This window comes from Coregonus lavaretus, assembly GCF_964263955.1.
Source record: "Coregonus lavaretus genome assembly, contig: HAP1_SCAFFOLD_889, whole genome shotgun sequence".
Taxonomy (NCBI): domain Eukaryota; kingdom Metazoa; phylum Chordata; class Actinopteri; order Salmoniformes; family Salmonidae; genus Coregonus; species Coregonus lavaretus.
The window spans coordinates 61,584-82,500 of NW_028162044.1; the positions used below are offsets into that span (position 1 = coordinate 61,584).

General features: G+C 49.3%; 2 protein-coding genes across 2 annotated transcripts in view; one reads left to right on the forward strand and one right to left on the reverse strand.

Moving 5' to 3' along the window:
• The window catches only part of smcr8a (Smith-Magenis syndrome chromosome region, candidate 8a), a 33,939-nt gene extending 27,180 nt beyond the window's left edge, over positions 1-6,759 (reverse strand). The window contains exons 1-4 of the mRNA XM_084194360.1: positions 4,862-6,759; positions 4,595-4,743; positions 3,918-4,178; positions 2,048-3,481 (exon numbers count right to left, since the gene is read on the reverse strand). Coding sequence (XP_084050486.1) covers positions 2,048-3,481; positions 3,918-4,178; positions 4,595-4,743; positions 4,862-5,059 — 2,042 coding nt within the window. The 5' untranslated portion in view covers positions 5,060-6,759. The remainder of the gene's footprint in view (positions 1-2,047; positions 3,482-3,917; positions 4,179-4,594; positions 4,744-4,861) is intronic.
• Positions 6,760-7,005: 246 nt separating this feature from the next.
• top3a (DNA topoisomerase III alpha) overlaps positions 7,006-20,917 on the forward strand; it is a 109,292-nt gene continuing 95,380 nt past the window's right edge. The window contains exons 1-10 of the mRNA XM_084194359.1: positions 7,006-7,616; positions 9,248-9,307; positions 9,447-9,520; positions 9,921-9,996; positions 10,535-10,643; positions 10,880-11,023; positions 16,182-16,352; positions 16,520-16,620; positions 20,453-20,527; positions 20,872-20,917. The exon at positions 20,872-20,917 is cut by the window's right edge and continues 37 nt beyond it. Coding sequence (XP_084050485.1) covers positions 7,392-7,616; positions 9,248-9,307; positions 9,447-9,520; positions 9,921-9,996; positions 10,535-10,643; positions 10,880-11,023; positions 16,182-16,352; positions 16,520-16,620; positions 20,453-20,527; positions 20,872-20,917 — 1,081 coding nt within the window. The 5' untranslated portion in view covers positions 7,006-7,391. The remainder of the gene's footprint in view (positions 7,617-9,247; positions 9,308-9,446; positions 9,521-9,920; positions 9,997-10,534; positions 10,644-10,879; positions 11,024-16,181; positions 16,353-16,519; positions 16,621-20,452; positions 20,528-20,871) is intronic.

A 20,917-nucleotide genomic window follows, 5' to 3' on the forward strand; every position in this document is an offset into this window, starting at 1 on the left:
ATTGACCGTCATCTTGAACTACTTTCATTTTCTAATAATTGCGCCAACAGTTGTTGCCTTCTCACCAAGCTGCTTGCCTATTGTCTTGTAGCCCATCCCAGCCTTGTGCAGGTCTACAATTTTATCCCTGATGTCCTTACACAGCTCTCTGGTCTTGGCCATTGTGGAGAGGTTGGAGTCTGTTTGATTAAGTGTGTGGACAGGTGTCTTTTATACAGGTAACGAGTTCAAACAGGTGCAGTTAATACAGGTAATGAGTGGAGAACAGGAGGGCTTCTTAAAGAAAAACTAACAGGTCTGTGAGAGCCGGAATTCTTACTGGTTGGTAGGTGATCAAATACTTATGTCATGCAATAAAATGCAAATTAATTACTTAAAAATCATACAATGTGATTTTCTGGATTTTTGAAGTGTACCTATGATAAAAATTACAGACCTCTACATGCTTTGTAAGTAGGAAAACCTGCAAATTCGGCAGTGTATCAAATACTTGTTCTCCCCACTGTATATCCACAGTAAAACGAGTCCTATATCGACATAACCTAAAAGGCTGCTCAGCAAGGAAGAAGCCACTGCTCCAAAACGGCCATAAAAAAGCCAGACTACGGTTTGCAACTGCACACGGGGACAAAGATCGTACTTTTTGGAGAAATGTCCTCTGGTCTGATGAAACAAAAATAGAACTGTAGGTCCTCTGGAAGTTTAGTTTTCCTCCATTTTCTCTCAGCTGCCCGCAGCCCTGTTCTGTAAGCTCGCAATGAGTCACTCAGCCACGGAGCAGGAGGGGAGGGGACAGAGTGAATCATGGGATACGGAAAGGGAGGTGAGTAGGGTCGAAGAAGCAGAGTCAGGAGACAGAAGCAGAGTCAGGAGACAGGAGGGAGAAGGATTTAGTCGAAGGGAGAGATGATAGGATGGAAGAGGTCAGAGTAGTGGTCGAGAGAGAGCAAAGATGAGGTCAAAAGAGGCAAGGAGAGGTAAGAGAGTTGGAAAGAAATGAATCGAAAGCAGACGTCGGGAGGTTGAAGTCGCCCAGTACGAAGAGCGGTGAGCCATCGTCAGGAAATGATCTTTTCAAGGTGTCAAGCTCATTGATGAACTTTCCAAAGGCACCTGGCGGGCAATAGATCACAACAATGTTACGCTTGAGTGGACAAGTGACAGCGACGGCATGGAATCCAAATGAGGAGATGGACAGGTGAGAGAGAAAATAGAAAATCTCCACTTCTGAGAAATGAGTAGCCCTGTGCCACCACCGCGACGACCAGATGCTCTCGGACTATGAGAGAAAAACGTAGTCCGATGAAGAGAGAGCAGCCGGAGTAGCAGTGTTCTCTGGGGGTGATCCGTGTCTCCGTCAGGGTCAAAAGGTCAAGGGACTGAATGGCTGCACAGGCTGAGATGAACTCTGCGTTCTTGACCGCAGATCGGCAGTTTCCCAACGCTGCCGGAGACCAGGAATTCCACACGGGGTGGCGTGCTCAGGGTCTACTGCATTAGAAGGGTTGCAGCCAAGGGGGCGGGGGAGCGTCTGGACGCCTACAGGGAGAGGAGCCAACAGGTAGAGAAAACACACACACGTAGTTGACAACGCTACATAAAGAGCCAAATGAGATCATCTGTAAATAAGTGGTGAGGAGCCACCCTCTCTTTCTTTCCTCCAACAACTCCGCAGAAGAACTGTTTCGGTGACGGTGTTAAAGTTTTTCCCGACGAGACCTCCCGGTACTAATAGCTGATTACCTAGGAAGAGGAGAAACCACTCCCCCCTCCAATACAGCCACTGATTACAAAAACAACAAGTCACAAATTGGCCTTCCCTTTTAATCCCGGTTGATGTGTCAACAATCATCTGCAAGTTATGAGCAGTCAGCAGTTCACACACCAAGTGGGCTACTGGGCAGACAGACAGCACTTAGATGGCCCTTAGCAACAAGACAGGACTAGACGACAACAGATAAAGACAAAAAAAGATATGTATTACTCCTGGATAATCAGGAGACCTCTAGCTATAGAATTGATTAATGAAAATCAATGAGTGACTCACTTGAGCGCTCCCTGCCCGGCCTTCTTCCTCTGCGTCGCCACTCCCCCGTACCCCAGACGTGAGCCGGCCCGTTCGGACCCCGTAGAGGCTGACATGGTACAGTCCGACCCGTCCTGGTCCGAACCCCTGGAGGTGGTATCTCCCAGGGAGGAGACGGGCAGGTCCAGCCCAGCCCCAGGGCTCTGGCAGTGGGGGGAACCCAGGCCGTAGGCCCCCTGCACCGGCAGCAGGGCCTGGGGCTCCTGGTTGACCACCAGGGGAAAGGGTAGAGAGCCGGGCTGCTGCAGCCCAGAAGCAGGCAGCGTGTCTTGGGGAGAGGAGTCGTACAGGAAGCCCTCCTGAGACATGCAGCAGGCCGTGTCCATCTGGACCAGCAACTCAGGGTCAGGAAGTCTCTGTCTATCACCCTCCTCTGTCTCTCCCTCTCCCTCTCCGTTAAACACGCCTTCTGTCTCTCCCTCTCTCTCTCCGTTAAACACGCCTTCTGTCTCACCCTTACCCCCCTCCTCAGCCTCCAGCAGAAAAACAGGGGTCTGGTCTCCCTCCTCCTCCTCCTCCTCCTGTCCTCCCTCCCGTCCCTCCTCCTCCTCCTCTCCTCCACTCCTGTCACTACTAAAGCTGTCTTTATTCTCCTCAGAGCTTTCCTGTGTCTCCATGGTCAGATCAGAGAGTGACGACTCCAGCCTCTCCTCCCCAGCCAGGGTTTCACTCTGCTGGGCAGACTTAGCAGGGAAGGTGGGGTACACCTCCAGGACCTCCACAGGCTCCAGGGGCTCCGGGCACAGCACGATGGAAGGGGTGTGTGTGTGTGTGTGTGAGTGTGTGTGCGGGTCCGTCCCCATTGTGTGGTTGAGAGAACAGAAGATCCTTCCCAGCACCGCTACCTCTTCCTCCTCCTCCCCTAGCTCCTCCTCAAACAGGAAGTTGGTGATGTCCTGCTTCCTGCGGAGCGATCGGTCCAGGCGGCGGGTGTACAGGTAACACAGGTCCCCCCGGAAACACCTCTCCGTGTCGGCGAGTAGTTCCACGGTGACCTCGTAGGAGCTCTCCTCACACAGCTCCGTCAGGGTCTTCAGACGCTTGTCGAAACATTTGGCCGACTTCCCCTTTATCAGCTGAGGGGTGTAGGACTGTCTCCTCGTCCCCCCCTCCTCCTCCTCCTCCTCCTCCCCCCTCTCACGGTCAGGCCCGGGGTGTGTGTCGGTGTGTCTCTGTGACTCTGTGACGCAGTGTTGACAGTGTGCGGCGTGGGGGTCTCGGCGGGGGCGGAGGGGGTACGAGGTGATCTGCCTCAGCAGGTCTCGGTGCTCGTAGATACTCTTCTCCACCGCCGCAAGCTCATTGGCCTTCTCCACCGCGTGGGCGGAGTAACACCCCTGAGGCCCCGCCTCCCGCTGTAACCCCTCCTCTTTCTGCAGAATGGACCGCGTGTACCTGGCAGGAGAGGCCACAACAGGGGAGGAGTTACAACAGATAGTAGCAGTAGTAGTGTGTGTGTGTGTGTGGGTGTGTGTGGGAGTGTGTGTGTGTGTGTGTGTGTGTGTGGGAGTGTGTGTGTGTGTGTGGGTGTGTGTGGGAGTGTGTGTGTGTGTGTGTGTGTGGGAGTGTGTGTGTGTGTGTGTGTGTATGTGTGTGTGTGTGTCAGAGTTTGTGTGTCTGTGTGTGTGTGTGTGTGTGTGTGTGTCTGTGTGTGTGTGTGTGTGGGTGTGGGTGTGAGTGTGTGTGTGTGTCAGAGTTTGTGTGTCTGTGTGTGTGTGTGTGTGTGTGTCTGTGTGTGTGTGTGTGTCTGTGTGTCTGTGTGTGTGTCTGTGTGTGTGTGTGTGTGTGTGTGTGTGTGTATGTGTGTGTCAGAGTGTGTGCGCCGTCTTACTCCAGGTCTCGTAGCTTCCTCTGCAGCTCGCGGGCGAAGGCCCGGCGGTTTCCCGTCTTCAGGCACTCGGAGGCGCGGGAGAAGCGGAGCGACATCTCCTGGAACTGGCCCATGATCTTCCTCTCGTCGGCAGAGACGTAGGCCATGCAGAACGGGCGGACGAAGCCGCGAGCCTCCAGGTCGTACAGCGTCAGGTGGTGGACGTAGGCGAACGCCCCCTCCTTAGAGTCACCCAGAACCACACGAGAGTCCTCCACGAAACTACAGGGGGAGGAGAGAACAGGAGAGAATTACAGTAGAATAGAGTCGAATTAGAGTAGAATATAACAGAAAATAATTAGAGTAGAGAATAGTAAAAGAGGATATCATTAGAGTAGAATAAAAAATAAAACAGGATAGAATTGGAGTAGAATCCAATAGAACAGGATAGAATTGGAGTAGAATCCAATAGAACAGGATAGAATTGGAGTAGAATCCAATAGAACAGGATAGAATTGGAGTAGAATCCAATAGAACAGGATAGAATTGGAGTAGAATCCAATAGAACAGGATAGAATTGGAGTAGAATCCAATAGAACAGGATAGAATTGGAGTAGAATCCAATAGAACAGGATAGAATTGGAGTAGAATCCAATAGAACAGGATAGAATTGGAGTAGAATCCAATAGAACAGCTACCTGAGTCGTGGGTATCCGCTGCCGGGGGGGTGTCCTACGAACGAGGCCTGGTAGTCAACAGACATAATCCTCAGACTGAAGTAGTTGAGGTCAAAGGTCCCAAACACCTTAGGGTCATCGGGAATGGTGAGTAGAGGCTGGGGGCCCACCTGGAGGGGAGGACAACACAAGGTCAGCTCATCACACACACACACACACCGTCAGGACATACACACCTTCAGATCAACACACACACACACCCCTCCCCCAGTTGCCCGGGCTACGGACCTGCTCAGAGAACTCTGATATGAGGATGAAATCCTTAGTGAACTTGGCATATGATGTCTTGGCCCAGGGGTTGGCGTTGTTGTTCGATGGGAACAGAGGGACGGAGAACTCTTCTGGCACCACCCAGGGGTCGGGGTACCCGACCTCCCCAAAATCATCCTCCTTAGTAAACGCCACCACGTCTGGGGCACCAATCATCTTCTCTGGACCGGGCCGGGGTCAGCTATGACATCAGAGAAAGTCCATCCACTAGGCTAGCAGTCTGTCTGATGGTCGGTCTGACGATCTGTATCCCTCTACCGGCTGGGAGTAACGGTCTGTCTGTCTGACGATCTGTATCCCTCTACCGGCTGGGAGTAACGGTCTGTCTGTCTGACGATCTGTATCCCTCTACGGGCTGGGAGTAACGGTCTGTCTGTCTGACGATCTGTATCCCTCTACCGGCTGGGAGTAACGGTCTGTCTGTCTGACGATCTGTATCCCTCTACCGGCTGGGAGTAACGGTCTGTCTGTCTGACGATCTGTATCCCTCTACCGGCTGGGAGTAACGGTCTGTCTGTCTGACGATCTGTATCCCTCTACGGGCTGGGAGTAACGGTCTGTCTGTCTGACGATCTGTATCCCTCTACGGGCTGGGAGTAACGGTCTGTCTGTCTGACGATCTGTATCCCTCTACCGGCTGGGAGTAACGGTCTGTCTGTCTGACGATCTGTATCCCTCTACCGGCTGGGAGTAACGGTCTGTCTGTCTGACGATCTGTATCCCTCTACCGGCTGGGAGTAACGGTCTGTCTGTCTGACGATCTGTATCCCTCTACCGGCTGGGAGTAACGGTCTGTCTGTCTGACGATCTGTATCCCTCTACCGGCTGGGAGTAACGGTCTGTCTGTCTGACGATCTGTATCCCTCTACCGGCTGGGAGTAACGGTCTGTCTGTCTGACGATCTGTATCCCTCTACGGGCTGGGAGTAACGGTCTGTCTGTCTGACGATCTGTATCCCTCTACGGGCTGGGAGTAACGGTCTGTCTGTCTGACGATCTGTATCCCTCTACGGGCTGGGAGTAACGGTCTGTCTGTCTGACGATCTGTATCCCTCTACCGGCTGGGAGTAACGGTCTGTCTGTCTGACGATCTGTATCCCTCTACCGGCTGGGAGTAACGGTCTGTCTGTCTGACGATCTGTATCCCTCTACGGGCTGGGAGTAACGGTCTGTCTGTCTGACGATCTGTATCCCTCTACGGGCTGGGAGTAACGGTCTGTCTGTCTGACGATCTGTATCCCTCTACCGGCTGGGAGTAACGGTCTGTCTGTCTGACGATCTGTATCCCTCTACGGGCTGGGAGTAACGGTCCACGACACTGACAGTTGTCCTGTCTGTCTGTCTTTTTGACTGTCTGTCTCTTTGCCTGTCGGTCGGTCTGTCTGTCTGTCTGACTATCTGTATCCCTCTACCGGCTGGGAGTAACGGTCCACGACACTGACAGTTGTCCTGTCTGTCTGTCTCTTTGCCTGTCGGTCTGTCTGTCTGTCTGTCTGCTACCTGTTACCTCTACCAACTGGGAGTAGTCTTTGATGATATCACACGATGCAGGAAGACTCAACATGACATCTGACCAAAGGCTGCCTGTCTGTCTGTCTGTATATAAACAATAGCACTTTAACGCCGGGACTGGCTATCTATCTGTCTCCGTCCCCCCCCCGTACACTATCGACGTCAGACAGTTAGCTAGCAAACAGACGATGCGAAACGGAATACGACCGTATCCCGATCATCATCAATGACGCATTGCTCGTCCAGGAACCGTGCACCGTTACCGGGTAATATAGGCAAGTGGAACGTCATGCACTGGTAAAATAAAGTCCCATTGGTAAATACTATTTCATGTAAAATCTACATCCTGACCGTCGCCATATTTACTCCGTGACCAGCTCACGTAAAGCTAAACTCCTAAAATTACAAACTAATGTTACACATTCAACATGACTTCAGATTATGAAGCACATTTTTTAATCTTGAAAATAGTTACGCAGTATTTTTGACGTAAAATTAAAGGCCCTCGCATAGAAATGAATATTTACACGAACAGTAAGTTTACGACACTCATTTTACGACAGTTGTTGACAGGCGCGGAATTTGTAAAATCCGCAACATCAAATTTAGCAGCCTTTTTACCAACCCTTTCAGTTAGCAAAATAGTTTTAAAACAATGTATTTATTGCCATATTGGGTCCAAGCGATTGCACGTTACATTGTCTGGTGAACAGGGAAAGTGTACGCTTCAGCAAGTAGTTTCAGGGTTGGAAGTTTGACACGATTTAGCTAGCTAGCTACTCCCACCAAGCTAACAGACATGTGAGATCTGGAAAAGTTGTGTCACTGTGCATCAGTTGAATCAGTCAAACAACAGTTTGTAACAACGGTTCTGAAGTTAGATTGACTAAAGTTAGCTAAGGTGTTAGCTGGGCATGACGTGTAACGTTACGACAAGTCTAGCTCCAATGCGCCGTGGCTAGGCTGGCTAGCTAGCTATGCTGGTACACCGTCTGACTAGGGCTCTGTTCTCATCCGGACGATCGTTAACGTTACGGCTCCAGGTCCACAGGGGGTTTAGGGTTACCGGGAAGAAGAAGCGGACAGACTCCCCGGGAGACATGATCCGGCGGACTCAGATCAAACGGGTTCTGTGTGTGGCGGAGAAGAATGACGCGGCCAAGGGCATCGCAGAGATCATGTCCAACGGCAGAGCGAGGAGGGTGGGTCTTGGATGTGTGAGAGAGAGATGGTTTTGTCAGTACATGGGACGATTGTCGGGTTATCCCAGCACCCAGCTCTCTTCCCATGACACAATGTCTCACACATCAACAGGTGTGATTGTCTCTGTTTATCTCAGCTCTCTTCCCATGACACAATGTCTCACACATCAACAGGTGTGATTGTCTCTGTTTATCTCGGCTCTCTTCCCATGACATAATGTCTCACACATCAACAGGTGTGATTGTCTCTGTTTATCTCAGCTCTCTTCCCATGACACAATGTCTCTCACATCAACAGGTGTGATTGTCTCTGTTTATCTCAGCTCTCTTCCCATGACATAATGTCTCTCACATCAACAGGGTGATTGTCTCTGTTTATCTCAGCTCTCTTCCCATGACAAAATGTCTCACACATCAACAGGGTGATTGTCTCTGTTTATCTCGGCTCTCTTCCCATGACACAATGTCTCTCACATCAACAGGTGTGACTGGAAGTCTGGACACAGATCATTAGACTGGTTGGATTACTTCCTCGACATATCTGGGTTTAGCTAGCTACAGATTGTAACTCCAGATGATGTGATTTAACCAAAACATTTGGTATCCATTATACTGGGAGTTACAGGTTAGTTACTGTTTGGTGTAGCTCAGAGAATTTCCGACCCAACCTTAGCGGTACTGTCTTACATTTACGTCATTTAGCAGACGCTCTTATCCAGAGCCACTTACAAATTGGTGCATTCACCTTATAGCCAGTGGGATAACCACTTTACAATGGTTTTTTTTTTTTTTTGGGGGGGGGGGGGTGGGTAGAAGGATTACTTTATCCTATCCCAGGTATTCCTTAAAGACTTAGTCTTCATCCTCAATTCGTGGAAACAGGAGTCTCATAAAGGTGGTCCTCTGTAGCTCAGCTGGTAGAGCACGGTGCTTGTAACGCCAAGGTAGTGGGTTCGATCCCCGGGACCACCCATACACAAAAAAAAAATGTATGCACGCATGACTGTAAGTCGCTTTGGATAAAAGCGTCTGCTAAATGGCATATTATTATTATAATAAAATGTCCTTGTCCAGTTGCATGGGGTCTGTTTTGAATTTAGTAAATGCTCCGTTATTAAAATAATTACTTTTTTGTTCTCCATGAAGTAATCCAACAATGTGTACACCGCCATCTTGTCTCTTTCAAGTCTTCTGTCATTTACATTTAAGTCATTTAGCAGACGCTCTTATCCAGAGCGACTTACAGTTAGTGAGTGCATACATTTTTTTTCATACTGCCCCCCACCCCCCGTGGGAATCGAACCCACAACCCTGGCGTTGCAAACGCCATGCTCTACCAACTGAGCTACACAGGACTCATTAATCGAGACAGGTGTCTGTCATCATGATGTGATGCACTTTGGGGGTGGGACCCACCTGTCTCAATCAATGAGCGAACACTTGGAATAGACAAGTTGGATTACAACAAAAAATATTTATTTTAATAACGAAGAATTTACTAAAATTCAAACGGATCCCGTGCAACTGGACAAGGACATTTTATGAGACTCAGGTTTCCCACTAATTATCTGGTTTTCTAATCTGTAGCTACTCTGGGTTGTTATTCACTGTGTTTCCTGTCTGTGTTTCAGAGTGAGGGGCTGTCCGTCTATAACAAACTCTATGAGTTTGAATACAACCTGTTTGGACAGGTAAGCACATAACACTACCTCTGTTCTACATCAGATGTGTTTGGGATTTGGTGGGTGCTCATAGTGTGTGTGTGTGTGTGTGTGTGTGTGTGTGTGTGTGTCTGTGCGTGTGTGCGCGTGTGTGCGCGCGTCCCTACAGAATGTGACGGTGTGTATGACGTCAGTGTCCGGTCATCTGCTGGCTCTAGAGTTCAAAGCACAGTTCCAGAAATGGTGAGACTGACCACTTCTGCCATCACACACACAGAGTTACAGACAACACCTTGGATAGTGCTCAGAGTTACAGACAACACCTTGGATAGTGCTCAGAGTTACAGACAACACCTTGGATAGTGCTCAGAGTTACAGACAACACCTTGGATAGTGCTCAGAGTTACAGACAACACCTTGGATAGTGCTCAGAGTTACAGACAACACCTTGGATAGTGCTCAGAGTTACAGACAACACCTTGGATAGTGCTCAGAGTTACAGACAACACCTTGGATAGTGCACAGAGTTACAGACAACACCTTGTATAGTGCTCTCTCTCTCTGTGTGTGTCTGTCTGAGTGTGTGTGTAACAGTGTGTGTAACAGTATGTGTGTGTGTAACTGTGTGTGTGTGTGTCCCCAGGCACAGCTGTAATCCTGTCCTGCTGTTTGATGCTGAGGTGGAGAAGTATTGCCCTGAGAACTTTGTTCAGATCAAGGTAGTCCAGGACATTTACATTAGACTCTTAACCACTAAAGCTACCTACTGTTACTGTCTTCTGTCTTGAAATGTTACTGTGGTTCTCTGACACTTCGTTTGATTGGACTCATTGGCAAGTTGTTCAATGCATGTTGTTCAGAAAGACATAGAAAGAGTTTCAGAAAGACATAGAAAGAGTTTCAGAAAGACATAGAAAGAGTTTCAGAAAGACATAGAAAGAGTTTCAGAAAGACATAGAAAGAGTTTCAGAAAGACATAGAAAGAGTTTCAGAAAGACATAGAAAGAGTTTCAGAAAGACATAGAAAGAGTTTCAGAAAGACATAGAAAGAGTTTCAGAAAGACATAGAAAGAACAAGCTTCTCAGTCTGAAGTGTGTGTGTAACCTTGTGTGTCTCTGTGTGTGTGTGTGTGTCTCTGTGTGTGTGTCTCTGTGTGTGTGTCTGTGTGTGTGTGTCTCTGTGTGTGTGTCTCTGTCTGTGTGTCTGTGTGTGTGTGTGTCTGTGTGTGTGTGTCTCTGTGTGTGTGTGTCTCCTAGCGGACCCTAGAGAGAGAGGTGCGTCAGTGCCAGGTGCTAGTCATCTGGACAGATTGTGACAGGGAGGGAGAGAACATCGGCTTTGAGGTCATAGACGTCTGCAAAGCAGGTACACACCACACACACACACACACACACACACACACACACACACACACACACACACACACACACACACACACACACACACACACACACGTGTGCACTTCTGGCTGGATAACGTGTGTTGTGATAGCAGTCGCCCCTCTGTGTGTGTGTGTGTGTGTGTGTGTGTGTGTGTGTGTGTGTGTGTGTGTGTGTGTGTGTGTGTGTGTGTGTGTGTGTGTGTGTGTGTGTGTGTTCCAGTGAAGCCCGGTGTGCAGGTGTTCCGTGCACGGTTCTCTGAGATCACTCCTAACTCTATCAGGAGAGCATGTGACACGTTAACGGAACCAGACGGTAACGTCAGTGATGCTGTGGACGTACGTCAGGAGCTGGACCTCAGGATAGGTAACACTCACTCACACACCTGGCAGGTAACACACACACACACACACCTGGCAGGTAACACACACACACACACACACCTGGCAGGTAACACACACACACACACCTGGCAGGTAACACACACACACACCTGGCAGGTAACACACACACACACACCTGGCAGGTAACACACACACACACACCTGGCAGGTACACACACACACACACACACACACACACACACACACACACACACACACACACACACACACACACACACACCTGGCAGGTAACACACACACACACACACACACACACACACACACACACACACACACACACACACACACACACACACACACACACCTGGCAGGTAACACACACACACACACACACACACACACACACACACACACACACACACACACACACACACACACACACCTGGCAGGTAACACACACACACACACACACACACACACACACACACACACACACACACACACACACACACACACCTGGCAGGTAACACACACACACACACACACACACACACACACACACACACACACACACACACACACACACACACACACACACACACACACACCTGGCAGGTAAAACACACACACACACCTGGCAGGTAACACACACACACACACCTGGCAGGTAACACACACACACACACACCTGGCAGGTAACACACATACCTGGCAGGTAACACACACACACACACCTGGCAGGTAACACACACACACACACCTGGCAGGTAACACACACCCACACACCTGGCAGGTAACACACACACACACCTGGCAGGTAACACACACACACACACCTGGCAGGTAACACACACACACACCTGGCAGGTAACACACACACACACACACACCTGGCAGGTAACACACACACACCTGGCAGGTAACACACACACACACACCTGGCAGGTAACACACACACACACACCTGGCAGGTAACACACACACACACCTGGCAGGTAACACACACACACACACACACCTGGCAGGTAACACACACACACACACCTGGCAGGTAACACACACACCTGGCAGGTAACACACACACAAACACCTGGCAGGTAACACACACACAAACACCTGGCAGGTAACACTCACACACACCTGGCAGGTAACACACACACACACCTGGCAGGTAACACACACACACACCTGGCAGGTAACACACACACACACCTGGCAGGTAACACACACACACACCTGGCAGGTAACACACACACACACCTGGCAGGTAACACACACACACACCTGGCAGGTAACACACACACACACACCTGGCAGGTAACACACACACACACCTGGCAGGTAACACACACACACACCTGGCAGGTAACACACACACACACCTGGCAGGTAACACACACACACACACCTGGCAGGTAACACACACACCTGGCAGGTAACACACACACAAACACCTGGCAGGTAACACACACACACACCTGGCAGGTAACACACACACACACCTGGCAGGTAACACACACACACACACACACACCTGGCAGGTAACACACACACACACCTGGCAGGTAACACACACACACACACCTGGCAGGTAACACACACACCTGGCAGGTAACACACACACACACACACACACCTGGCAGGTAACACACACACAAACACCTGGCAGGTAACACACACACACACCTGGCAGGTAACACACACACACACCTGGCAGGTAACACACACACACACACCTGGCAGGTAACACACACACACACCTGGCAGGTAACACACACACACACCTGGCAGGTAACACACACACACACACCTGGCAGGTAACACACACACCTGGCAGGTAACACACACACAAACACCTGGCAGGTAACACACACACACACACCTGGCAGGTAACACACACACATACCTGGCAGGTAACACACACACACACACACACACCTGGCAGGTAACAGCCACACACACACACCTGGCAGGTAACTCACACACCTGGCAGGTAACACACACACACACACCTGGCAGGTAACACACACACACACACCTGGCAGGTAACAGCCACACACACACACCTGGCAGGTAACACACACACATACCTGGCAGGTAACACACACACATACCTGGCAGGTAACACACACACACACACCTGGCAGGTAACACACACACACACACCTGGCAGGTAACACACACACACACACACACCTGGCAGGTAACAGCCACACACACACACCTGGCAGGTAACACACACACACACACACACCTGGCAGGTAACAGCCACACACACACACCTGGCAGGTAACACACACACACACACACCTGGCAGGTAACACTAGGGCTCTGTAGAATCTACGTTGAGGACGGAATCACGGAATCCACACATTACAACTCAATTCAACAATATTCAAACGTGTATTGAACTTAGTAGGGAATCAACTAAACGTATTGAACTTAGTAGGGAATCAACTACATGTATTGAACTTAGTAGGGAATCAACTAAACGTATTGAACTTAGTAGGGAATCAACTAATGTATTGAACTTAGTAGGGAATCAACTAAACGTATTGAACTTAGTAGGGAATCAACTAATGTATTGAACTTAGTAGGGAATCAACTAAACGTATTGAACTTAGTAGGGAATCAACTAATGTATTGAACTTAGTAGGGAATCAACTAAATGTATTGAACTTAGTAGGGAATCAACTAAATGTATTGAACTTAGTAGGAAATCAACTAAATGTATTGAACTTAGTAGGGAATCAACTAAATGTATTGAACTTAGTAGGGAATCAACTAAATGTATTGAACTTAGTAGGGAATCAACTAAATGTATTGAACTTAGTAGGGAATCAACTAAATGTATTGAACTTAGTAGGGAATCAACTAAACGTATTGAACTTAGTAGGAAATCAACTACATGTATTGAACTTAGTAGGGAATCAACTACATGTATTGAACTTAGTAGGGAATCAACTACATGTATTGAACTTAGTAGGGAATCAACTACATGTATTGAACTTAGTAGGGAATCAACTACATGTATTGAACTTAGTAGGAAATCAACTAAATGTATTGAACTTAGTAGGAAATCAACTAAATGTATTGAACTTAGTAGGGAATCAACTACATGTATTGAACTTAGTAGGAAATCAACTAAATCTATTTAATTTATTAGAAAATGTTGCCCAAGTGAATCATAATACATGAAAATGCATCAGTGAATCGGATTTACATGCAAACGTTCTGAAACGGCACAGGAGTGTGTGTGTTGTGTTGTGAGGTTTACGTATTAGACATAACTTGAAACACTTTGTGTAGCCGTTAGCAACATTAGCGATGACGCTAATGCTAACCTTCTTCTGGTAGAGATGGAAAGGCTTAGCGATGACGCTAATGCTAACCTTTCTTCTGGTAGAGATGGAAAGGCTTAGCGATGACGCTAATGCTAACCTTTCTTCTGGTAGAGATGGAAAGGCTTAGCGATGATGCTAATGCTAACCTTTCTTCTGGTAGAGATGGAAAGGCTTAGCGATGATGCTAATGCTAACCTTTCTTCTGGTAGAGATGGAAAGGCTTAGCGATGACGCTAATGCTAACCTTTCTTCTGGTAGAGATGGAAAGGCTTAGCGATGACGCTAATGCTAACCTTTCTTCTGGTAGAGATGGAAAGGCTTAGCGATGACGCTAATGCTAACCTTTCTTCTGGTAGAGATGGAAAGGCTTAGCGATGATGCTAATGCTAACCTTTCTTCTGGTAGAGATGGAAAGGCTTAGCGATGATGCTAATGCTAACCTTTCTTCTGGTAGAGAGGGAAAGGCTTAGCGATGATGCTAATGCTAACCTTTCTTCTGGTAGAGATGGAAAGGCTTTCCCCAAAACATTCTCTATTAAATGTTAACTACAAAGTAGCCTATTCCTAGCTGGCAGAATGATATCATGATTATTATTTGCATCAATCCAGTGGCCATTTGTTATGCAAACTCTGCAATCGCATGATCGCTACAGAAACATCGCTAACCAAACAACGGTCTCTTTCTTCCGGGTTGGTACTTACATTAAAACTAACTACACCCATTTATTTTTATTTTTATTTTTATTTTTTTTTCCTTTAGTTTATTTAGTAAATATTTTCTTAACTCTATTTTCTTAAAACTGCATTGTTGGTTAAGGGCTTGTCAGTAAGCATTTCACGGTAAGGTCTACACCTGTTGTATTCGGCGCATGTGACAAATTTGAAATCTAAATTTCTTCAACATAAAACATTTTTTATTAGAAAAGTGTGATTTTGAGAGAGAAAACCTTCAAAAACGGGGAAAAAACAGAAACCTGGAATTCAACAAAACGGAATCAGGGCCCTAAAACCCCAAATATACTGATAAAAACAGTCAAATCACAGGTTGCTGGGCTCATGGCGTGGCTCATATGGGGTCCATCTCAGTTGTCCACTTCCTCTCCTCGTCAACTTTCACCTTTCCTTCATTTAACTGATAACGCAAGACTGGTGAGTCAGCTCCATCTCTTCTCCTCCTCTCTCTCCTCTCCTCTCCTCCTCTCTCTCTTCTCCTCCTCTCTCTCCTCCTCCTCTCTCTCCTCTCTTCTCCTCCTCTCTCTCTTCTCCTCCTCTCTCTCTCTCCTCTCCTCATCTCTCCTCTCCTCTCCTCCTCTCTCTCTTCTCCTCCTCTCTCTCCTCCTCCTCTCTCTCCTCTCTTCTCCTCCTCTCTCTCTTCTCCTCCTCTCTCTCTCTCCTCTCCTCATCTCTCCTCTCCTCTCCTCCTCACCTCTCTCTCCTATCCTCCTCTCCTCCTCATCTCTCTCTCCTCTCCTCATCTCTCTTCTCCTCACCTCTCTCCTCTCCTCTCTTCTCCTCTCTTCTCCTCTCTCTCCTCATCTCTCTCTCCTCTCCTCCTCTCCTCTCCTCACCTCTCTCCTCTCCTCTCCTCCTCCTCCTCTCTCCTCCTCATCTCTCCTCTCCTCCTCCTCCTCATCTCTCCTCTCCTCCTCCTCCTTCTCTCTCCTCCTCATCTCTCCTCTCCTCCTCCTCTCTCCTTTCCTCCTCTCCTCTCCTCTTCCTCTCTCCTCTCCTCTCCTCCTCCTCCTCCTCCTCGCTCCTCTCCTCCTCCTCGCTCCTCTCCTCCTCACCTCTCCTCTCCTCTCCTCTCCTCTCCTCTCCTCTCCTCTTCTCCTCCAGGTGCATCGTTTACCAGGTTCCAGACACTCCGCCTCCAGAAGATCTTCCCAGCCTCATTAGCCAATCAACTGATCTCGTATGGCAGCTGTCAGTTCCCTACGCTGGGATTCGTTGTGGAACGCTTCAAATCCATCCAGGCATTTATACCTGAGACCTTCTACAAGATCAGAGGTACACACACACACACACACTCACACACTCACACTCACACACACACACTCACTTTTTGTATAAAAACAATTGCAGTAATAATTGTGATGTGTGTGTGTGTGTGTGTGTCTGTGTGTGTCTGTGTGTGTGTGTGTGTGTGTGTGTGTCTGTGTGTGTGTGTGTGTCAGTCCTTCATGAGGTAGAGGAGGAGTCAGTAGAGTTCAGCTGGAAGAGGAACCGACTGTTCAACCACACAGCCTGTCTAGTGATCTACCAGATCTGCATGGAGGTAGGAGGGGTGCCTGTCTAGTGATCTACCAGATCTGCATGGAGGTAGGAGGGGTGCCTGTCTAGTGATCTACCAGATCTGCATGGAGGTAGGAGGGGTGCCTGTCCAGTAATCTACCAGATCTGCATGGAGGTAGGAGGGGTGCCTGTCTAGTGATCTACCAGATCTGCATGGAGGTAGGAGGGGTGCCTGTCTAGTGATCTACCAGATCTGCATGGAGGTAGGAGGGGTGCCTGTCCAGTAATCTACCAGATCTGCATGGAGGTAGGAGGGGTGCCTGTCTAGTGATCTACCAGATCTGCATGGAGGTAGGAGGGGTGCCTGTCCAGTAATCTACCAGATCTGCATGGAGGTAGGAGGGGTGCCTGTCCAGTAATCTACCAGATCTGCATGGAGGTAGGAGGGGTGCCTGTCCAGTAATCTACCAGATCTGTATGGAGGTAGGAGGGGTGCCTGTCCAGTAATCTACCAGATCTGTCTGGAGGTAGAAGGGGTGCCTGTCCAGTAATCTACCAGATCTGTATGGAGGTAGGAGGGGTGTCTGTCCAGTAATCTAACAGATCTGTATGGAGGTAGGAGGGGTGCCTGTCCAGTAATCTACCAGATCTGTCTGGAGGTAGGAGGGGTGCCTGTCCAGTAATCTACCAGATCTGCATGGAGGTAGGAGGGGTGCCTGTCCAGTAATCTACCAGATCTGTATGGAGGTAGGAGGGGTGCCTGTCCAGTAATCTACCAGATCTGTATGGAGGTAGGAGGGGTGCCTGTCCAGTAATCTACCAGATCTGTATGGAGGTAGGAGGGGTGCCTGTCCAGTAATCTACCAGATCTGTCTGGAGGTAGGAGGGGTGCCTGTCCAGTAATCTACCAGATCTGTATGGAGGTAGGAGGGGTGCCTGTCCAGTAATCTACCAGATCTGCATGGAGGTAGGAGGGGTGCCTGTCCAGTAATCTACCAGATCTGTATGGAGGTAGGAGGGGTGCCTGTCCAGTAATCTACCAGATCTGTATGGAGGTAGGAGGGGTGCCTGTCCAGTAATCTACCAGATCTGTATGGAGGTAGGAGGGGTGCCTGTCCAGTAATCTACCAGATCTGTATGGAGGTAGGAGGGGTGCCTGTCCAGTAATCTACCAGATCTGTATGGAGGTAGGAGGGGTGCCTGTCTAGTGCTCTACCAGATCTGTATGGAGGTAGGAGGGGTGCCTGTCCAGTAATCTACCAGATCTGCATGGAGGTAGGAGGGGTGCCTGTCCAGTAATCTACCAGATCTGTATGGAGGTAGGAGGGGTGCCTGTCCAGTAATCTACCAGATCTGTATGGAGGTAGGAGGGGTGCCTGTCCAGTAATCTACCAGATCTGCATGGAGGTAGGAGGGGTGCCTGTCCAGTAATCTACCAGATCTGTCTGGAGGTAGGAGGGGTGCCTGTCCAGTAATCTACCAGATCTGTATGGAGGTAGGAGGGGTGCCTGTCCAGTAATCTACCAGATCTGTATGGAGGTAGGAGGGGTGCCTGTCCAGTAATCTACCAGATCTGTCTGGAGGTAGGAGGGGTGCCTGTCCAGTAATCTACCAGATCTGCATGGAGGTAGGAGGGGTGCCTGTCCAGTAATCTACCAGATCTGTCTGGAGGTAGGAGGGGTGCCTGTCTAGTGCTCTACCAGATCTGTATGGAGGTAGGAGGGGTGCCTGTCCAGTAATCTACCAGATCTGTCTGGAGGTAGGAGGGGTGCCTGTCTAGTGCTCTACCAGATCTGTATGGAGGTAGGAGGGGTGCCTGTCCAGTAATCTACCAGATCTGTATGGAGGTAGGAGGGGTGCCTGTCTAGTGCTCTACCAGATCTGTATGGAGGTAGGAGGGGTGCCTGTCTAGTAATCTACCAGATCTGTATGGAGGTAGGAGGGGTGCCTGTCCAGTAATCTACCAGATCTGTATGGAGGTAGGAGGGGTGCCTGTCCAGTAATCTACCAGATCTGTATGGAGGTAGGAGGGGTGCCTGTCCAGTAATCTACCAGATCTGTCTGGAGGTAGGAGGGGTGCCTGTCCAGTAATCTACCAGATCTGTATGGAGGTAGGAGGGGTGCCTGTCCAGTAATCTACCAGATCTGTATGGAGGTAGGAGGGGTGCCTGTCCAGTAATCTACCAGATCTGCATGGAGGTAGGAGGGGTGCCTGTCCAGTAATCTACCAGATCTGTCTGGAGGTAGGAGGGGTGTCTGTCTAGTGCTCTACCAGATCTGCATTGAGGTAGGAGGGGTGCCTGTCCAGTAATCTACCAGATCTGTATGGAGGTAGGAGGGGTGCCTGTCCAGTAATCTACCAGATCTGTATGGAGGTAGGAGGGGTGCCTGTCCAGTAATCTACCAGATCTGTATGGAGGTAGGAGGGGTGCCTGTACAGTAATCTACCAGATCTGTATGGAGGTAGGAGGGGTGTCTGTCCAGTAATCTACCAGATCTGTATGGAGGTAGGAGGGGTGCCTGTCCAGTAATCTACCAGATCTGTATGGAGGTAGGAGGGGTGCCTGTCCAGTAATCTACCAGATCTGTATGGAGGTAGGAGGGGTGCCTGTCCAGTAATCTACCAGATCTGTATGGAGGTAGGAGGGGTGCCTGTCCAGTAATCTACCAGATCTGTCTGGAGGTAGGAGGGGTGCCTGTCCAGTAATCTACCAGATCTGTATGGAGGTAGGAGGGGTGTCTGTCCAGTAATCTACCAGATCTGTCTGGAGGTAGGAGGGGTGTCTGTCCAGTAATCTACCAGATCTGTCTGGAGGTAGGAGGGGTGCCTGTCCAGTAATCTACCAGATCTGTATGGAGGTAGGAGGGGTGCCTGTCCAGTAATCTACCAGATCTGTCTGGAGGTAGGAGGGGTGCCTGTCCAGTAATCTACCAGATCTGCATGGAGCTAGGAGGGGTGCCTGTCCAGTAATCTACCAGATCTGTATGGAGGTAGGAGGGGTGCCTGTCCAGTAATCTACCAGATCTGCATGGAGCTAGGAGGGGTGCCTGTCCAGTAATCTACCAGATCTGTCTGGAGGTAGGAGGGGTGCCTGTCCAGTAATCTACCAGATCTGTATGGAGGTAGGAGGGGTGCCTGTCCAGTAATCTACCAGATCTGTCTGGAGGTAGGAGGGGTGCCTGTCCAGTAATCTAACAGATCTGTATGGAGGTAGGAGGGGTGCCTGTCCAGTAATCTACCAGATCTGTATGGAGGTAGGAGGGGTGCCTGTCCAGTAATCTACCAGATCTGTATGGAGGTAGGAGGGGTGCCTGTCCAGTAATCTACCAGATCTGCATGGAGGTAGGAGGGGTGCCTGTCCAGTAATCTACCAGATCTGTATGGAGGTAGGAGGGGTGCCTGTCCAGTAATCTACCAGATCTGCATGGAGGTAGGAGGGGTGCCTGTCCAGTAATCTACCAGATCTGTATGGAGGTAGGAGGGGTGCCTGTCTAGTGCTCTACCAGATCTGTATGGAGGTAGGAGGGGTGCCTGTCCAGTAATCTACCAGATCTGTATGGAGGTAGGAGGGGTGCCTGTCCAGTAATCTACCAGATCTGTATGGAGGTAGGAGGGGTGCCTGTCCAGTAATCTACCAGATCTGTATGGAGGTAGGAGGGGTGCCTGTCCAGTAATCTACCAGATCTGTATGGAGGTAGGAGGGGTGCCTGTCCAGTAATCTACCAGATCTGTATGGAGGTAGGAGGGGTGCCTGTCCAGGGCTCTTCAGTTCTCTGTCAACAGCTCTGGGGGACATTCCTGCAGTCAGATGTTTAAATATTAAATACTAATCTATCTGCTACAGTGATGATGATGTAATATCCTGAATTCCTAGGATCCCATAGCAACCGTCACCTCTGTAACCAGTAAACCCAAAAGCAAGTGGAGGCCGTTGCCCCTGGACACAGTGGTGAGGGGACACACACACACCACATACACACCACATACACACACACACACACACACCACATCTACACACACACACCACATCTACACACACACACCACATCTACACACACACACCACATCTACACACACACACCACATCTACACACACACACACCATATCTACACACACACACACACCACATCTACACACACACACCACATCTACACACACACACCACATCTACACACACACACCACATCTACACACACACACCACATCTACACACACACACCACATCTACACACACACACACACTTTCTGTCTATTTACCAATGATCTGCCTGTGTTGTTGTCTGGTCCAATAGGAAATGGAGAAGCTGGTTTCCAGGAAGTTGAGAATCGGCGCCAAAG